The sequence below is a fragment of the Heptranchias perlo genome, chromosome 1 (assembly GCF_035084215.1).
Source record: "Heptranchias perlo isolate sHepPer1 chromosome 1, sHepPer1.hap1, whole genome shotgun sequence".
Classification (NCBI taxonomy): Eukaryota; Metazoa; Chordata; class Chondrichthyes; order Hexanchiformes; family Hexanchidae; genus Heptranchias; species Heptranchias perlo.
This window is the reverse complement of record NC_090325.1, coordinates 173129291-173144518: the sequence shown is the minus strand read 5'-3', so window position 1 is coordinate 173144518 and position 15228 is coordinate 173129291. Positions and strand designations below refer to the sequence as shown.

At 38.0% G+C, this 15228-nt stretch overlaps 1 protein-coding gene across 2 annotated transcripts in view; it reads right to left on the bottom strand.

Annotated features, from left to right (window-relative positions):
* The window catches only part of tbc1d9 (TBC1 domain family, member 9 (with GRAM domain)), a 73327-nt gene that overhangs the window by 41981 nt on the left and 16118 nt on the right, over window positions 1–15228 (bottom strand). For both annotated transcript variants that reach the window (XM_067993895.1, XM_067993885.1), the window contains exons 3-10: window positions 12464–12582; window positions 11848–12076; window positions 10540–10801; window positions 10143–10350; window positions 8313–8516; window positions 5450–5626; window positions 4095–4245; window positions 2978–3192 (exon numbers count right to left, since the gene is read on the bottom strand). In XM_067993895.1, coding sequence (XP_067849996.1) covers window positions 2978–3192; window positions 4095–4245; window positions 5450–5626; window positions 8313–8516; window positions 10143–10350; window positions 10540–10801; window positions 11848–12076; window positions 12464–12582 — 1565 coding nt within the window. The remainder of the gene's footprint in view (window positions 1–2977; window positions 3193–4094; window positions 4246–5449; window positions 5627–8312; window positions 8517–10142; window positions 10351–10539; window positions 10802–11847; window positions 12077–12463; window positions 12583–15228) is intronic.

Here is a 15228-nt window from a genome sequence, read left to right as displayed (position 1 = left end):
TTACAAATCCATGTCAGCCACCTTTAATCAACTCATGTATTTTTAGATTCGCGCCAGACAAGTGCCAGGCAATGACCATCTCCAACAAGAGAGAGTCTAACCACCTCCCCTTGACATTCAACGGCATTACCATCACCAAATCCTCAACCATCAACATCCTGCGAGTCACCATTGACCAGAAACTTAACTGGTCCAGCCATATAAATACTGTGGCTACAAGAGCAGGTCAGAGGCTGGGTATTCTGCAGCGAGTGACTCACCTCCTGACTCCCCAAAGCCTTTCCACCATCTATAAAGCACAAGTCAGGAGTGAAATGGAATACTCTCCACTTGTCTGGATGAGTGCAGCTCCAACAACACTCAAGAAGCTCGACACCATTCAGGACAAAGCAGCCTGCTCAATTGGCACTCCATCCACCACCGGCGCACCATGGCTGCAACGTGTACCATCTAGAAGATGCACTGCAGCAACTCACCAAGGCTTCTTTGACACCACCACCCAAACCCGCAACCTCTACCACCTAGAAGGTGGAGGGCAGCAGGTGCATGGGAACACCACCACCTGCACATTCCCCTCCAAGTCACACACCAGCCTGACCTGGAAATATATCACCGTTCCAGGATTTTGACCCTGCGATGAAGGAACTCCCTACCTAACAGCACTGTGGGAGAACCTTCACCACACGGACTGCAGCGGTTCAAGAAGGCAACTCACCACCACCTTCTCAATGGCAATCAGGGATGGGCAATAAATGCTGGCCTTGCCAGCGACACCCACATCTTTTGAATGAATATAAAAAAAATTGAGTATTAACTTTAATAACCAATTTTATAGCTTCCAGAAGCTTATCCACTACCAATATTATGACGACTGATCTATAGCCACCTGGATTATGCCTCTCTCACTTTTTGAACACAGAAGTGTTACATTGCTATGCCTCCAGTCCTCTGTCACAACTTCCATAACAAGGCTGTGTGAAAGACTGTGATCAAAGCTTCTGCTATTTGGTCTTCCTCAGTATTCTAGGACAAAATGTCATCAGAGCCCAGTGCCCCTTCCACTTTTAGTGCCACCATTTTGTTCAGCCCAATTCCTTCTCTAAGGTCTATAATATACCCCCAAAAGGTGCATCAGTTCCCTTCTTATTCCTCAACGCTAACCTAATAGATTCAGCTTTTGCACCACTTCCTACACCATCCCTATATTCTAGCAGTGTAATGAATTCTTTCGTCAACAGTACCACCTCTCCTCCCTTTTTCCCCCCTCCCAATCTTTCCTGAATGTTTTGTAACTAGACATTTTCAGCTTCCAGTCATATCCTAGCCTAAGACACATCTCTGTTAATGATATTATACCATGCCCCCATGGCAATTGTACCTCTAGCATACCAATTTGTGCATTAATATTTATATTTATATACAACTCAAACCCCTCTGTTAGGCAATCTTATTCTTATTATCTTTAACCAGTGGAACTGGATTCTACAAGTGTGTGTTTTTTTTAAATGAATTATTCAGTGGAGTAAGAAACAGACTTCAAAAGATCAAATTCAACAGGAAATCATTTTAAAAATTAAACAAGATATCACATTTAATCCATTCCTTCCAATGGGCTTTTACAATTTGCACTATCGTCGACTCTATCCAACTTATTTAATCTACTAAGGGAAATGAATATCAATTAGATAAAACCTAAAATTCTCCTTGACATCTAAAAAGTAGAAAACTCTGGGAGATCAATCCAACATTATGAAACTCTGACCAAGTGCATTCCACAGATAACATTCCAGAGCACAGCAGGACTAGAGCCATAGACTATTTGATCATATAGCTAGACTTATCCTTCAATCCTGTTCTCAACCACATACTTATTCAGCTGCCTTTTAAACAAGTTAATCAAACACAGCATTAGCTACTTTTGATGAGAGGCTGTTCTACGTAATCACTATTTTGTAAAGGGAAAAAATTCTAACCTCAAATTTACTGAATGAAGAACTTTGATTAACTGAAGCATCATCTTGTTGGGCCCCAAGATTTCTTTTTAGGTGTATCAGGATCTCTTCAGTCTTTTGAACCTTCAATGGTCAGATTCAACGTTTTTTCTTACCACCGTTTTGAAGTTGCTTTCTACATTGTTTAATTTTAGATTTTTTTTAAAAATGAGATATGGTCCATGTACATGTTTCCTTCTCTGGACTTGGCTTGGATTTAGTCCAATAATCAATTGCAAATCAGTAAAGCATGGATGTCAATTTCACTTTTCAATTCAACTTTGCACCTTTACTGTCTGTACTTCCAGCAATGCACATTAACACTATCAGCATGCACAAGCTCACACAACACTTCATTGAGGCAGTGTATTTGATTAACCCCTACTAGCCTCCAATTGCAACTGTTTAGTACTAGAAAACCATCTAAATGGCCTTAATGTCCACACAACTGGAAATCATCCCCACTGAGACCAATCAAAGCAGTTCCAGCAGCACTTCAGTTATGATCAGCTAATTCACTACAGATTAGAGGATAGGATTTCTGACTGTGTGCTCTCGATGTGGTGTCTTGCCTGCTGAGATTGCATATTGGGAAATCACAGATACACAACTCATGAGTTTCCAGTAGCATTGCCCACCACAAGCACAATCATGGGCTGCGCATGCAATTTCCTATTACGTTTTCCCCAATGGGCAAGGATCACTCTGGAAGCTCACAAATTGGAAAATTTACCTATCGGTGTCAAATCTAGGACCTTACCCCTTTAATAAAACACCAAGCAATGCATTTACTCACTGAGCACTGAGAGAATATCTATTTTCTTCTAATTCATCCAACAAGTTATGATTTTCTATAGGCTCTTTATACTTATGACAAGAGAACATATTTTAGCACCAGGATTCTGAGCAAATTAAACACCATCACTGGCTTTGTTAATGGCTTGGCAAGTTCAAGTACATCACTGTTGCACTACAGTACTATTTACCTGGCAATATCCTATATTAGGATTTCGGAAAGCATAGGCAGTGAGTACTCTTCGCAGAGCACCAATTCCCATCTCATTCTGAAATGCTGGATGCTCAGGAAGCGAGCGGTGTAAATCCCGCTCTATTTCTTCTGTGGCTAGATTATACTTTCCGATGGATTTTTCCACCAAATCAGAGTAATATCCAGGATGGGTGGCCATCTCGTTAATGGCACCTGAAGGCAAAGGAGAGATTTTAAATTACACCAAATGAACACACATTCTATGTTTTCTCTCATGATGTTGCCAAGCTCAGAAAACAAGTTTCTAGGCTTCAATGTATTGCTCTTAAACTGGCCATTAATAAGTGTAGGAATGGTGGAGGGGAAGTGAGAAAGAAGGAAAGGCAAGAGAACACAAGACTCTGCATGTTTCTAGTTTGGGATACAGTGCACAATTAGAGTCTATTATTTCCACTTTTAAACATTTTCAACTTAAACTCAATTTTGTCACCGGTCCATAGCTAAACAACCATCAAGTTGACCATTCTTCTTCAAGTTAAATGAAGACAAATTCTAGACCAAGAAATTCTCCACATCAAATATTAATTCCACTCCAGGATGAACCAAGTAGGAGGTGTCTATCTTTCCTCCCTTGGAATTTGAGCGCTGTGATTTTACAACATGGTATATCTTGCATCTCGCCCACTGAGGGTAACCAGGTTTGAATCATGTCAGGTTACAATATGACTTGAACTCAGTCCACTGAATCAAAGTCACATTTTAGAGAGCCACATCATTTTAAGCATTACTTTTGCTTAATATAAAATCCATGTAATAATCTTAAAATAATACAATCCTAAAAGTTCTTTGTTATTTTGTATTTTATTGTAGTGCCTATATAACTTATGCAATGCCCATAACATAAATATATTGAATTACATAATTTTAGACACACTCAAAATGATTATCTAATTGTTGGAATAAAAATAACATGTACAAAGACTGCAATAAACTAAGTTAGACAGGAGCAATACAGAACTTTTCTGTTTAAAGAAGATCTGTTTTGCTAAGTCATCTTAATAGTATTTTCAAAAAACACAAGTTTAATGCAGATCTAATCTTCTGCCTTTGCACACCTGAGAACAGCAGCCAAAGTTCCCCTCTCATGCTTTCAGGAATGCCTTTCAGTACAAGCTCCTGGGTCTTCTCCGTGCGATACATGCACACTCCACGGCCATATTCAGCAAAGTGGATTTTCCAGGACTGTTCCTTCATTAGTTCCTTTGCCTAATTGTTGTCAAATACAATGTAATAAATCAGTAATGTACCAAATTCTGGATAGTATGATTGAGCATATGCAATGTGAACTTTCCAAGTCTGAATTTTTATTTATGAATTACATCAATATCAAAAAGCCACAACTAACAAATGATTTTTAAAAGTTGTTAAAATAACAAAGTAATATTTATGGCAATAAAGTTAGTTGCACAACTAAGCCATCTTTAAAATTCCTTCACTAGTCACATCACTCCCCTCACGTCTTTTTTTTGAAGTCACCTTGCTGTGATTTTTTTAAAAAATTCATTCCTGGGATGTGGGCGTCACTAGCAAGGCCAGCATTTGCTGCTCACCCCTAATTGCCCTTGAGAAGGTGGTGGTGAGCTGCCTTCTTGAACCACTGCAGTCCGTGTGGTGAAGGGACTCCCACAGTGCTGTTAGGTAGGGAGTTCCGGGACTTTAACCCAGCGAAAGAATTGTGTTATATTTCCAAGTCAGGAAGGTGTGTGACTTGGAGGGGAACGTGCAGGTTCCCCTCCAAGTTACAACACATGCTTCGCTGGCTAACATTAATGATTCTGCAGTCCTATTTCCAGGTTTGAATTTCAGTTTTGAAGAAGCCAATATAGTTTTCCACTGCAGTGGTGTAACTCAATGCTGTTCCAACATGCTGTGCTGTAAAGTGGTAGGATGCAAGACCTCACCACAATTCGCACAATGAGCTCCTGTGCTAGATGTGCTGTCATGGTGGAGACAGAGTACAGGTGAGGCATGTCCTCACAGATGGAGTGGAAGGGTTGGAGTTTCTGTTTTATTTAAAAAAAAAGGAAAATCTTGCTTGTGCATCCCTTCTGGCTGATGCAATTATCCTGATAGATACCTATTCCCTTAGTTGGGGAATGTGTAGATGGAGGCTAAATGAGGGGAAGAAAGTTTTTTTTTTGTTAAAAAAGTTAAATGTATGTTTTTCAACCAAGTTTTTAAACTTGTATATAACTACGTGTACAATTCTAGAGTTTAAATTATGCTCTATTACTTCACTCTCATTATTGTACACCAGACCAGATCATATCAGTCAAAAAGAAAATCACTGAATTTAACACCCTTATACTTGCGACGTGTGCATCAACTTAATATCGAAACAGCAATGATACAAATGTGCATGTTATAAAGGACAGATAATTATATAAACACATCAATAAGCAACATGTACCACTTTGGGATTGAATTCTTCAGGTGATCTGCGACGGTACATTGTCATGAGTGTTTGCGTGGCTATTGGAACACTATTTCCATTCAGATTGAACTGGCGCTCTCCATCTGTGTCTGAGGTGGAACTGAGACTTCTCTGTGGGCTACCTGAAATGATACTGCTTTGTCTTGAAAATACCTGGAAGGCAAATAGTTGGCAAACTATTCAATAGTGGATCATGTTGCTCAGACAAGTCTTTGATGCTTTCAATGAATGCATCCAATAATAATGTTAATTTAAAACAAACTTTTTTTGAAGAAATAATGAACTTGGGTGTTCCAAAATGTTATTGCAGACAAGAGCTTCTTGGAAGACTGTTGGCAAAGCTTGGAAAAGTTTTTTTTTTTAAAAAAGGAACTTTCCTCTTCATCTTCTCCCACATTAAATAAAACATTTATTTAATTATGATGATCAGGTAATTTTATTGCACAATTATACAATATTTATTCAACATGTCTCAGCCACAGATGTAACTATTGTGTTGCTTGCAGCATTTCAGAAGGCACAGGCAGAAAGCAGCAGAATGCAGTTTGCCTATAATTAAAAACATTCAGATAAACTACCGAGTGCTCCCTTTACTTTGTCCGACAACGTGGCCGAAGGCCGAACTCAGTGAAGCAACACCTGCTGTGAATTTTTTCTTTCCTTGTACCCAGAAGTACTTATGACCTCCTGGAAAGAGAATTCCAATCTAGTTGACAGATGTGGGCCTTTAGCTACCTAGAATTTAATTGAAAATGCCGAGACTCATTTCATTTAGAGCTTTTACAGTCGTCAAAGAGCAGCGAACCCGTTTTCTCATCTAGAACTGCATTCAAATACAGGAGCCAGATTTGAAAGCAGACTGCTAAACTCACTGCACCAACCAGCTGCTACATTTCTGATTAAATATGCAAATCAGGACAAGTTGCTGGTAAACAAAAATATATACATCAGCTGGATAAGAATGTGGAAAAAAAGTGCTTTTTCTTACTTTAGGCTATTATAATTTGCAGCATTTGTTAAACTGCTTGTTCCATTCTATTATCGAACATGTTGAAGTATGAAGTAATTTTGATTTACAGGACTTTTGTTTAATATGTTCTTTCAGTTTTGTAAAATCTACAACATTTCTAATTATAGCTTCAGATTCTACAGTATGTGGCTCTTTTAGATTGATTTCTTCGAAGAAGGGACCAGTAATGAAATAGAAAAACATAATAAAGAGTAGTCAGCACAGATTTCAGCTTGACCAACCTTACTGAATTCTTTGAAGTAGTAACAGAAAGGGTAGACAAGGGTAATGCAGTAGTGTAATATATTTGGATTTTCAAAAGGCCTTCAATAAAGGTACCACATAGTAGACTCATGACTAAGGTCAGAGCATGTGGAGTCAGGAGACAAGTAGCAGAATGGCTAGCAAGCTGGCTACAAAAACAGAAAGTAGGGGTTATAGGTAGTTACTCAGATTGGCAAAAGATGGGGCCTGGTGTTCCACAAGGATCAGTAATGGGAACACTGTTGGTCACTATTTACATAAAAGGTTTGGACTCAGGAATCGGAAGTAAAATTTCAAAACTTGCGGACGACGCCAAATTAGGGGGTATAGTTAATCCTGAGGACTGCAACAAGATACAGGAAGACATTAATAAACTTGTAGAACAGGCATGTAATTGGCAAATTAATTTCAATACAGGTAAGTGTGAGGTATTACATTTTGGTAGGAAGAATAAGGGGGCCACATACTGCTTGGATAATAAACGTCGAAATGCGGTAGAGGAGCAGAGGGATCTGGGGGCACAGATACACAAATCACTAGAAGTAGTGACAGAGTAGTAAGGTCATAAACAATGTAAACCAAGAACTGGGGTTCATTTCTAAAGGGATAGAATTGAAAAGCAAAGAAGAAGTTATATTCTATCATATAGAACCTTAGTTAGTCCACACTTGGAGTGCTGTGCACAGTTCTGGTCTCCATATTATATAATGGATATAGAGGCACTGGAGAAGGTGCAAAGAAGATTTACTAGGATGGTACCAGAACTGAGGGGTTACACCTATTAGGAAAAATTGAGCAGGCTGGGGCTCTTATCTCTAGAAAAGAGAAAACTAAGAGGTAACCTGATAGAGGTCTTTAAGATTATGAAAGGGTTTGATAGGGTAGACATAGAGAAGATATTTCCACTTGTGGGGAGACCAGAACTCGGGGGCCATAAATATAAGAGAGTCACTAATAAATCCAATAGGGATTTGGGAGAAACTTCTTTACCCAGAGGGAGTGGATAGAATGTGGAACTCACTACCACAAGGAGTAGTTGAGGCGACTGGTATAGATGCATTTAAGGGGAAGCTAGATAAACATATGAGGGAGAAAGGACTAGAACGACATGCTTGCTGATAGGGTTAGACGAAGTAGGGAGGGAAGGGGATCATGTGGAGCATAAACATCGGCATGGACCTGTTGGGCCGAATAGCCTGTTTCTGTGCTGTACTTTCTATGTAATTCTAGTTATATTTATAGCTTGGTATGGTGGCCATTTTAAAACATTTTTATGCTTATTTCATACCATGGTTGATAGATTCTATTTATTCAAATGCTTGATAATATCAAAAAATAATAAGTCCATACTTTTGTACACAGGAAATAAAAAAGTTTAAAAGTTCAAAACTCAAGTGAAAAAGTTTGTGAAAGAGTCAATTGTTTGGTATTAATTCAAAATAGTTTCAAATATTCTTCTACCTCCCCCAAATAATACAGTAAGAAATTCTAATGTTTCAGAATTTATTATAATGTATGCTACTAGTTTCTTAAAATCTACTTTTCAGATTTTTTTGTTCCACATACCTCATCATCAGAGCTGAGACTTCCCATAATTTCTTTGTCAATGTAAATTTTTGATGTCGTTTGTTGTAGAAAGTCAGAAATTCTTTGCACCAGGAAGTCTCGGTCCTTGAGATTGGCAAAAAAGAAAGTCATCCTGTTTTTGGTACTGATAGATAATGGGCTGGGAAGCACACTGGAGCTGTCTGCTTTTTCCACTATTGTCACCTAAGAAAAAAAAAATACATATCCTTCAAGGTGCAGTTTGGTTTTCACTCAAGAAGTTCAACTCTAATTATCAATGAAAAACTGCTAATAAAAAAAAGTGCCCATCACAACGTAAAAAACAGATCAAACATGCTGTCCCTTAGCGTGGTACTGGACTTTTAGTATGATAGTGTTTGGTTTAAGTCAGAAGAATTTCCTTTCTAAATGCATGCCACTGCCACATGAAGTTATACTGTACAGGATGACAACAGATGTCCAATAACTAATTATATTGACACACGCATAAGGACACACGGTTCACAATTGAGGCAAATGGTTTGTTTCGGAACGGTTAGAGGATGGGTGTTCTTACTTACAAGTTTATAAAAGTTATTCCTCAAATTAATAGGGTTCACAGCATTTATTGTTGATGTTCACAGATTATTAAACATACAGCAATAACTATTATTGACAATAATTAAACATACACTTAATAGCAGCACTTATGGCAAAATGGTGCGGTTTCACCAGAGAATCCAAAACACATTACAATTTAGAATTCAAAGTTTTCAAAGCTAATCAGACCTTAACGAATTCTGAGGCAGCTCTCCTAAAACCCACTTTTATACCCCATTTTCACGACTGATACGTGACAATTAGCATGCTCTTATAGCATTGCCTAATCCCCTTCCCATGTCCCTTATCAATAACTTTAGTTTTAAAAAGTACAACTCCCTAACTTTGTTATAGTTTCACCTTGATTGAACTGTCAATCACATCATTACACTGAAGACAGTTGTGGAGAAATTAACGAACAAAGGCAGTGTTATCACTTGTCCACATTCCTTATGCAGATGTGGCTGTGGAGGAGTGAAAGTCCCTAGAATATATTTCTATCCCACATGAATGTTAGGCCTTGGGAATCAATTGAAGTTATAATTTCTTGAATTGATGGTCAAAACATGTCTTTGCTCATATTGCCCTGGGAGGACATTTAACTGCCATAAAGATGTCACAAATCTCTGGTTTCTCTGCAAGGCTGAAAGATATATAGGACCACAAGCAGCCATTCTGTCTCTCACTCAAAGTTTAAGTGAACAAAGGAAGCTGGTTTGTCCACTGCTGAATCTCTTATCAACTAAAAGGTCTCTGACTGTCTTTGTCTGGTATTTCTTTTAATTCCCATGGTCTTTCCACTGAAAATATTGCTAAAGCACACATTTATCCAAAATAAAGCTTATCCAAAATAAAGCCTGTCTTATGATTACACGGTCATCCTTCTAGCAGAAACTCACTTAATAGGCAAAAGCTAAAAGTTATATAAAGAAATTAAGATAAAAGTAAATCAAAAGCGATACCATCTGATTAATCCTTTTCTTAACAGTATAACATAGCACAAATACTCATTGTTCAATGAGAGGAAAATATAGCCTGCTGCGTGTCACATGGTTTTCTGCCAGAGTACTGCAATTTTTGTATAAAAAGTCCCAAGAGAAAATGTTGGTCTTTGAGCAGCTCTGAGCCAACAAAATCACTTGCCCCACTAAAAAAAAATCCACAAATGCTCTAACAAGGACAAGTGTGGGCCATAAACCCGTAAAGTTTTCTGGCAGAAGATCAGTTAAACCAGCTTTAGTTCATACACACCTCTCTTAGAGGAATAATAAGACTGCACAGGTTTTCCTCCTTACTGGTGAAGCAGATATAATTAGTAGAAACAAACATCTGACCCACGACATGCATTTTACTGAATGGCGTCCAAAGGGTGCAGTCTGTGTGTCCATCCAGACGTTCATCTTTAGGAAGGCGGAATAAAGCCCTGTATCGCTCACTTTTTGCTCTAGCATCAAGATCCCTTCAGTTGCAGAAAAAAAAAGTTTCATTAGAATGTCTTAACCTCAAAAGTATGGTGCTTAATGAAATAAGTGACAGCAGAAGACCAGTCAAAGGTCTTCATTGGCTCCAGGTAGAATTACATAATAGTCAAATATGAGTGCTCAACGTGCATGAAGATCCTTCTAAATTAAATTGCCAAATTACTAACCGTTTTAACACAGAAACTTTTTGAGGAGATTTCTTCTTTAGTCTTGGAAGTGATCTGTCTTCTTCAAAGCCTTCGTTATCAAGAAGCTGCCTCATGGCAATATTGGCTAGTTGTTCCATTAGTTTAAAGGTTTCACCAATATTAAGGAAGACAGAGAAAATATGTTCACTGCACCTTGTGCTCACTTTGATCATTTCAGGAAAGAGCAGTGTAGCATTCTTCTCTAGCTGGGTGATGTCTGCCCATCGGATCACTAATTTAGCTAGAAAAAGGGGAAAACTCAAATTGTTTTTATACCGATACATTGCCACAAAGAGACTGTCAAACAAATTCTATTTCCTAAATACCTTCACAGAATAGTGAATTAGAGGAAATGAGTATCATTCACAAATATTGCTATTTCCAGAGACAACATCATTTGCTAATTAACTACATCATAAAAATTAGTATCCTACACTTACTAATATGAAATAACAGTCCAACTAGTATATTCAAGTAGCTAGTTAGTGCAATAAAAACAAAAATCATTCAGAAAAAAAAGGTACAACTGTGTTATCAGCAAAACATCTGAACACTTTGATTTGGTAAATATCTGATAGAGAAGTTTCACCAGGAGCCTGCAACTGGAACATTTATTTTCCTATCATAAACTGTTTTCTTGACAATGATCATGTTGCAATATTTCAGCAAAATACACCTTTATGCATCCTGTTGTTTTCTAAGTGGAAAATTGTCATTCTTACCTAATTGAATGTATAGGTTTAAAGTGTATTTTTACAGAACAATTTTCACCATCAATCCTGCTTTAAAAACTTAAGCAGTTAAAATAATTTATTTAGTTCAATGCCATTTTGTGCATTTTTATTTTGTTGAATTAAGAAGAGATATGTTCAAATAGTTGAGTATGGGGGGGGAACAAATTGAGGGAATTAGCTGAGCAGTTGTTATGGTGATGCTGTAAGGGAGCTGTAATAACAGGCAGACATAATCATTAACCCAGAGTACGAATTTTGTCATTTCAACTCTGTTAATTCAGATCCCCCACTGTTTAGCTTATTAACTTGAGTCAATTACCTTATGAGACTCATCAGTATTCTATACAATAGTAGAAACATGAGGTTGGCTGGCCAGGGCTGGGGGTGGGGGTGGGGGTGGGGGTGCAGGGGGAAGGAAGTGAAAAAAACTAAGTCATTTGTATATTAATGAGTAAGAGTTGTAAAAGAAAAAAGTCAAAACACAAATGATCTCTATAATGAGCTGACTACTTTTGTTTTCAAAATGAAGAAGAACTGCAAAAGAATACTACACCTTCTTTTCCCAGCAAAAAGGAATAAAAGCAGAGGTGGTTGATGCTGAGATACATCCAACCTTGCCGTGGCACACGACCCTTCCAATAACTGCAAGAGTAGTAGTTAACCAGCTTTTCTTCTTCTGGCATCCCAAACAGCTTACGAAACTTCAAAATAGCTTCCTTAAACTTATCTGTGTCATCATCCTCCTTTATATCATTATTTTTATTGTATTCTGCAATTATGCCCTAAAATCGCAGACAAATATAAAAACATTAAGTTCAGTAAAATGCCATACCATATTAAAAAAAGTTACAAGTTCACAAAATTAATATAAAAAAGTCATGTTTATCTTTTCAAAATGAATTGAGAGTGAGTGAGAGAGAGTGAGAAAAAAAACAAAAAGGAAATCTATTTATACATAGATCTGATCATGGCAAATCTTTCTGAAAGACTATCTCCATTCCTGAGTTGGGCATCAGTACAGAGTTATTGTGGTCATAGATAACTTGGTACATCCATTCTTATCTGAATACACCAGTATTCTGCCTTAATGTTTATGCTATATTATTCAGATATAAACTCTTCATATGCTTTCTTCTATTTAATTTTAGTATTGTTTTGGCGTTGGTTACCTGTATTTTACCCTTAACAAATGTAGTGATATCATTTTCATTCTCAAAGATTGAAAGTGTCTGTAGTAGATTGTGCTCCATCCATTCCCAGTGTTCAGTTATTTCCTTTCTTGATCCACCTAAGGAAACAATCCAATTGCAAATATTAAGTGAAGGCCTTAGGAGAGGGTGCAGAGGAAATTTACTAGAATGATTCCAGGGATGAGGGTCTTAAATTACATGGGATAGACTGGAGAAGCTGGGATTGTTCTCCTTGGAACAGAGAAGGTTGAGAGGAAATTTGATAGAGGTATTCAAAATCATGAAGGGTCTAGACAGAGTAGATAGAGAGAAACTGTTCCCATTAGCAGAAGGGTCAAGAACCAGAGGGCATAGATTTAAGGTGATTGGCAAAAGAACCAAAGGTAATATGAGGAAAAACTTTTTTTTTAAAAAAAACACAGCAAGTGGTTAGGATCTGGAATGCACTGCCCGAGGGAGTGGTGGAGGCAGATTCAATCATGGCCTTCAAAAGGGAACTGGATAAGTACATGAAACGAAAAAATGCGCAGGGCAACGGGACTAGCTGGATTGCTCATGCATAGAGCCAGCATGGACTCGATGGGCCAAACGGCCTCCTTCCGTGCTGTAACCTTCTATGATTCTAAGTGATCAAATTTTATCTCTTTCTACTCAAGTCAAACATATCCCAACATGTTATCTTAGCCATTGAAGATATATTCAAGAATGTTAACAGTTAGCAAATATATGGAACAAACAATATTCCTGTCCTGAAAAGGGTTTCGTAACTTGAAATAAAGGCACTGCCAAATAATCACTTAAAAATTTTAACATTATTCTTAAAAATATAGTTTGACCCAAGATTGTTTTTGGAGATGCTAGTCTGTTCCAATCATTTCTAATTCTAATAAGCTTTTGGGTCTCTGGAACAGTTCAAGGCTGGTAGCCAGAGCCTGCATTCATCCAAGAACAAAGAGTGTAGTATGCACACACACAGTACTGTATATCATAGGTACTCATTAATATTTACCATGTTAATTATGTCACCATACAAAATTTATTTAAAAAATTAGTGTAGAACCTACTTCACTTTTCTTTTTAACATGTTAACTTCTCAGTTCTATCTTCACATTCTTATCCCAACTCTTGTTTTTTTTCCTCAACAACTTGCATTGATATAGTGCCTTTAAACAGAAAAATATCCCAAGGCGCTTCAAAGAATCAAAAAGATGGACACCAAGCCAAAGAAGGAGATATTAAGAGGGACGACCAAAAGCGTGGTCTAAAATGCCTTTTCCTATTTTGAACTGATGTCCCCTTGTCTTAATCTAAAGAAGTTTGCTGGTTTTACCTTTACCATACCATTAACCATACCTCTCCGATGCCTCCTTTCAAGGTTGAAAAGCCCATTTCTCCAGCCCTTCTCATAGCTTAGATATTTGACATTAGCTTTGCGACTCTTCTCTGCACTGTCTCCCTTGTATCTCCGTGACCTGAAGTGGCCACAGCGCGTGTTCTGACCAGAGCACTATAACAGTTTGGTCGTGACAACCTCTGCCTATTGTTTTGGCTTTGTAGTTCAACGTTCTACTGGCTTTGTGCTATGCACTGGTTGGACTCACTGAGCAGAAAGCCTATTAAGACACCTAGGTTTCTTTCAACTTCATTCTTTGCCATTCAATGCTATTCAAGAAGTACATGTATCACCCTTTTTTTTTTCCTTGCAGTAGCTGCAGTATTACATTTCACCTGTCACTGTTCTGCCCACTTACATATTTTGCCTCCTCCAATTCCACTTGGCATCATCTGTAAATCTGACCATTTTGGATTAAGTTTCTGCATCCAAGTCATTGATTTAAATTAGAAATAGAAATGGTCCTAACATAAATCTCAAGGGCCCCACTCAGGACACCCCACCCCACCATGGCATAACAAGTACCAGTTGCTTTCCACCTTTTAACCAAATTCTTATCCATTCCCAAGATTTACCATGAATCCTTACACCTTTGAGCTTAACTAAGCCTTTCTTGTTCAACTTCATCAAATGCTTTTTAGAAGTCTAAGCATACCACACTGTAGGGCTTTCCAGAGTTCAATTGGGTTGTCACTTCCTCAAAAAAGTCAAGGTGGTTAGTTAGGCAGAATCTTCTTTTGATTCCACGCTGACTGCTGTTTACTAGGTTATTTTTCTGCAAATAATGTTTACTCCTGTAATTAATCCCATTATTTTTACAGAATGAAGTAATTGCCTGTGCTGTCTTTTTTGTCCCCCTTTCTGAATCTGGGCCTATTTCCAATTTACTGGTACCTCCCTAGTTTCCAATGACTCTCTCATAATGGTTGTCAATATAACAAAGAATTGGGTTTAAGAAGGGTCTTGGAGGAGAGGGAATCGCCCTCATCACTTACCACTCTGGGAGAACTACCATCTATCCATGGGAATTTTATTTATTATTAGGCCCATTGGCTTGTTTATAAATAAGCTGGGAGTCCTAATGAAAGTCAGTAATTTTGCCTAGATGTTCAGACAGTTTTTTTAAAAAAGATCTTTTGAGAAAGTAGATACACCTGTCTGTCTCATCATAACATTACATGCCGGTAGTGGAGCTCTCTGTATACACATCTACATGCATATTCAGAACTTACTCATGGCTACCAAGTGCAGATTCACATCCTGCAGTATAACACTGGTGCTGTTCCTTGCAGCTACTCGTCTCTGATGGGTAGTGGTGAACTATAGCCACAGCCTAAGACTTGTTACACGG